Here is a 4274-nt window from a genome sequence, read left to right on the forward strand (position 1 = left end):
ATTCCTATTCTTATCCCTGAATTCCCTTTTTTAGTCTATCTACATTCAAGGAAATTCATACACTCCATGGACGGAGCTAAAAGTGGAGTGTTGATCAGAGCAAGTTGCCATATTCTATTACCAGACATAATTTGAAGAAGCTCATCCGCTAGAAATGCTTTATTTTGTTTTGTTCCCGTTCCTCATTTCCGTCTTATCGAATTCAGGGGGGACTTGTCATATTTAGAATCTTTCTGCGGTGTGCTCCGTTTACTATTCTTTCGTACTTTCTTCTCTTTACCACGCGATAGGTCAGCGAAGCGTGAGTGTGCGCAGAGCGCCTGTACTACCTGCCTAACCCTTCGGCCTAACGGGAATGAGCAACGACGAAATGACAAGAAACCCAGGCACCCCCATATAGAAAGAAGAGTAGAAAGTTTTGGGCCTTCCGCTTTACCCGTCCCCTCTTCGTCGGGGAGTGCGAGTTGGGGGGAACATGATTGTGTGAAGTGTGAAGTGTGTGAAGTGTAAGGTGTGAAGTGTAAGGTGTCTTTTTCAATACTGTATTATTATAATAGGTGTGAAGTGTGTGAAGTGTAAGGTGTGAAGTGTAAGGTGTAAGGTGTAAGGTGTAAGGTGTAAGGTGTGAGGTGTGAGGTGTAAGGTGTGAGGTGTGACGAGTGGAAGTGTATGAGCTTGGTTCCGTTTCCCGATCTTGATCCGCTAATGGATATGCTTTGGTCTTTCTTATTTCCCAGCTCAATCTGAACTTATAACTCAAATGAATGCTGAACGGTTTGGTTCGGCAAGAAAGAACGAAGGTGATGCTAATCACCGAAGGTGATGCCTGGTACGAAGTCCGAAGGTTCCGAAGGGGCGAAGCGAATAAAGAACTGAGGCGCGACGAGCGTGAAGATGAAGACGAGCGGCGGAGCGGAGCGAAGAAGCGACGGAGCGAAGGTTATGTTATTTTTCACATAAAAGAAACGATGAAACGTTACGAAGTCAAAGAAGTCAATGATTATAAAGTAAAACAAAAGAAAAGTTTAGAAGTAAAAGAAAGAATGAAACTCTCCCTAGTACGCAAATGCTTTTGTCTTTCGGATTGGTCAAGCAAGGTCCGAGAGGAACAACCTCTATCCTTGCAGAGGGTGCAGTACTCCCGGCTTACACAGCAGGGGCCTGTTTATAGTCCTGGTTCCCACTACTTACGAAAGTCATCGTTAGGTACGCTCGCTATATTGGTATGTTCACAGAGAGCAATGATTTTAGAACCGAATGTTCTGGTTACGAAGTCAATTCAGATGAAGATGAATGAAGAATTAAAAAACAAAAAAAGAATCTTAAATTTTTTAAATGGAACAAACTTCCTTTCCTAAATCTTAGCTCTTCTCTTTATTATTCTTCTACTGTTACTTTACTGGGCCGGAAGATGTAAACCGTGACGTCTCCGGGTCGTACGCCTGGAACAAGATTTCGTACAATTTCGGCGATCAAAAATCTTTTCATTGCAGAACCTTTCTTTCCACTTCCGTTGTTCAGGTTCTGAGGTCACGTTACGAAGTCAATTCATAATATGCGAATGAAGAATTCGCAAAATAATTTGATGACGAAGTGTATTTTGTATGAAGTGTATTTTTTATATATTGTAATGTAATATTCTTATATATGCCTTAAGTGTGTCCTTTCACAGTATTCAAGAGAACTCGGTTGTGAGGGTATCTACATTTTTGGGACTAATAGATAGAATTGTTATGACACAGGCTAATATAATTAATAAGAATAAAATTAAAAATAGTCGATAGGATGATTTATGCAGTTTATTATATTTATCTTTTCTTTATGGTAAGAACTTGTAATGGGCCACCTGTTTAGGCCTAGTTCCATTCTATTTTGTATTTTGTTTGACTTGATCCATTAGAGGAAGGTCTCTTAATCGGGATATTCACCTAATGATCCATTAAGGCACTCACCTACATATAAAGGGGGTCATGCCTTTAATGGAAAGGTAAGCTTGTTCTTTTGTTGAAGGAAAAATTCGATTGGTGTTTTGGTTCTTTTTTTTCTTCTTCTAGTGGTGGGCTCCATCTCAGATCTACTAGAGGAGACGCTGCCGACGACCTCTCAGTTAGGGAACGGCACGTCCGGTACGTGACACCCCGGACGTGACAGGACGGATGACGGGTTGTGACGAATGGTGACGTGACGAAATGTTCGTCACGTCACCGTCACAGCACGCGTCTGAGGATTTTCAAAAGATCCGTCACATACCCGCCACGCGTCCTCGCATCCTCGTTCCGTCACATCACCATCACAGTGACGGCGTCACCGTCACTAGTGACGGGAAATTCCCCTAGGCCTCCAGGCTGGGATTTCGTCTGTGACTGCACGATGCCACCATCAGGTCGCGGATGTCCGCTCGGAAGTCGCCCCTGACGGAAGCCCCGTCCCCGACTCCTACACGTCCGTGTTCAGCGGCACAGTCGCCTTCATCGTCCCCGCCAGCTTCGCCGCCGCCAGCGCGCTCTGCACGTTCTGCAGCACCGGGAACGTCGTCCCCATGAAACTGTTGTTGTACGTCTGCAGGAACGGCTCTTCCCCACCGCCACGTACCTGCAACCAACAAGGGCGAGATAACGAGCGGAGAAGAAGAAGAAGAAGAAGAAGAGGACAAGGAGGACGAGGAGGAGGAGGAGGATGAGAAGGAGGAACGGCTCGTTCCCCACCGCCACGTACCCCACCGTCTGCAGGAGTGGCTCATTCCCCACCGCCACGTACCTGCGACCAACAAGGGAGAGATAACGAGCGGAGAAGGCAACAGAAGAAGAAGAAGAAGATTAAGAAGAAGATCCGTCACGGACGTCACCCGTGACGGACTATTCATCGCGTCACTTGTCCGGACCACCCCGTCACCATCACGTCACGGGCAATCCGTCACCATCACTGTCACCTCATCCGTCACGTGCCCGTCACTGTGACGCGTGACATGACTGATAACGTTTGGCGATCCCTACGTCTGTCTCAGTAAAGGAAGAATATTGTCATCATCAAGACGTATCAGATTGTGTATCAGAGTTCAACGCCAATCTGCCTCCCACGCCGTGGTCCTCTCCAATCTTGTAAGGGTCGCAATTTTCTTTCATCCTCCCAAGTTTCTCACCGAAATTAGGAATAAGAAGACGCATTTTGTGATCGCCCTGCATCTTGGTGAGAGCAAACGTCTGACGAAGCACCTCTACTTGTTGCGACTCACGACAGGATTCTCCATCCCATGGATTGAACGAAGCTTGATAAAAATTTGTGGCAGACAAGTCCGACGATCGTCGTCCCTGCCCTATGATACGATTCATCGAAGGAGATTTCTGTACTGCTGTTACCACCGTTGGTCTTCCTCCTACTTGTACGCACGCCCAAGTCGCCGAAGCATCACATTTGGACGGCTCAACGACGTTGAATCTCCACCGCCGGCTCCGAAATCGCCTGCGAATTTGACACTTGGGCCAATGGAGAAATTCAGTCATTACTGAATTTGGGATATCATCTTTTTTCTTTTCCTTTGCTGGATGGATTTTTCTCTTGTCAGACGACCCTACCAAGCGTCTTCATCGACGACTGCTAGGACCATAATACGACTCTACCTCAATTGGAGTCAACTGAAGGAAAATTGACGACAGTATTTACAGCATCGTTTGGAGTTCACCCCACGGCCAATCCATATCGACATCATCTCAGACGATCAGATCACGGCGTCCTTGCCAGCCTGTTCACGCCAACAGGTCATTCTCCTTGTCTCTACTGCTCTCCTTATATTTGTCAGCTTGATTACTTGTTTCAGTACCGATCTCGGCGTTTCATTGCATGAGAGAAACAGCTTCATCTATGATTAACCTTTTCATCGTTGAGAGTAGGATTCTTTTCTTTCTTGGGTGTCGGAATATATTTGTTAATGGCGATGGTTGTGGATGCCTCGGAGCAGAGATTGCTCATCTCACCTCGTTCGTGTTTGATTCGTTCCGTGGGTCATTGGGAGCCTACCAATCTAGACCTACTCTTCATGTCATCTCCTGATCTCCGCACTAGATCGAAAAAATACGAACTACTTTCTCGTTATTTAAAAATTGCATCATTCAGCTTTTTTTCCAGCTTCATTTTCATCCATTTAAGATTGTGTAAACCAATTCGATGATTCCTTCGTATTGTTTTACATCAAGTATCATGCCTTTTGCACCAGCGTCAACACTATGTCATGCTTTCATTTGATAATATTATTGCTTTAGTTTGATCTGAAGAAAATA

General features: G+C 45.4%; 1 protein-coding gene across 1 annotated transcript; it reads right to left on the bottom strand.

The window, feature by feature from the left end:
- Window positions 1-917: 917 nt before the first annotated feature.
- Window positions 918-3500, bottom strand: LOC144704956 (uncharacterized). Its single transcript, XM_078577539.1, has 3 exons — window positions 3140-3500; window positions 2716-2757; window positions 918-2592 (listed from the first exon to the last, which is right to left on the bottom strand). The coding sequence occupies exons 1-3, from the start codon at window positions 3498-3500 to the stop codon at window positions 2333-2335; spliced, it is 663 nt and encodes a 220-aa protein (XP_078433665.1). The 3' UTR covers window positions 918-2332.
- Between the last annotated feature and the right edge of the window lie 774 nt (window positions 3501-4274).

The sequence above is a fragment of the Wolffia australiana genome, chromosome 6, assembly GCF_029677425.1.
Source record: "Wolffia australiana isolate 7733 chromosome 6, ASM2967742v1".
Taxonomy (NCBI): domain Eukaryota; kingdom Viridiplantae; phylum Streptophyta; class Magnoliopsida; order Alismatales; family Araceae; genus Wolffia; species Wolffia australiana.

Bases quoted from the DNA above. Each gene is read 5' to 3' on its own strand.
- LOC144704956 (XM_078577539.1), bottom strand. From the start codon at position 3,500: ATGACTGAATTTCTCCATTGGCCCAAGTGTCAAATTCGCAGGCGATTT. The intron at 2,758-3,139 runs GTGAGAAACTTG...TGTTGGTCGCAG, and splicing joins TCTTCTTATTCCTAATTTCG to GTACGTGGCGGTGGGGAATG. The intron at 2,593-2,715 runs GTACGTGGCGGT...TGTTGGTTGCAG, and splicing joins CCACTCCTGCAGACGGTGGG to GTACGTGGCGGTGGGGAAGA.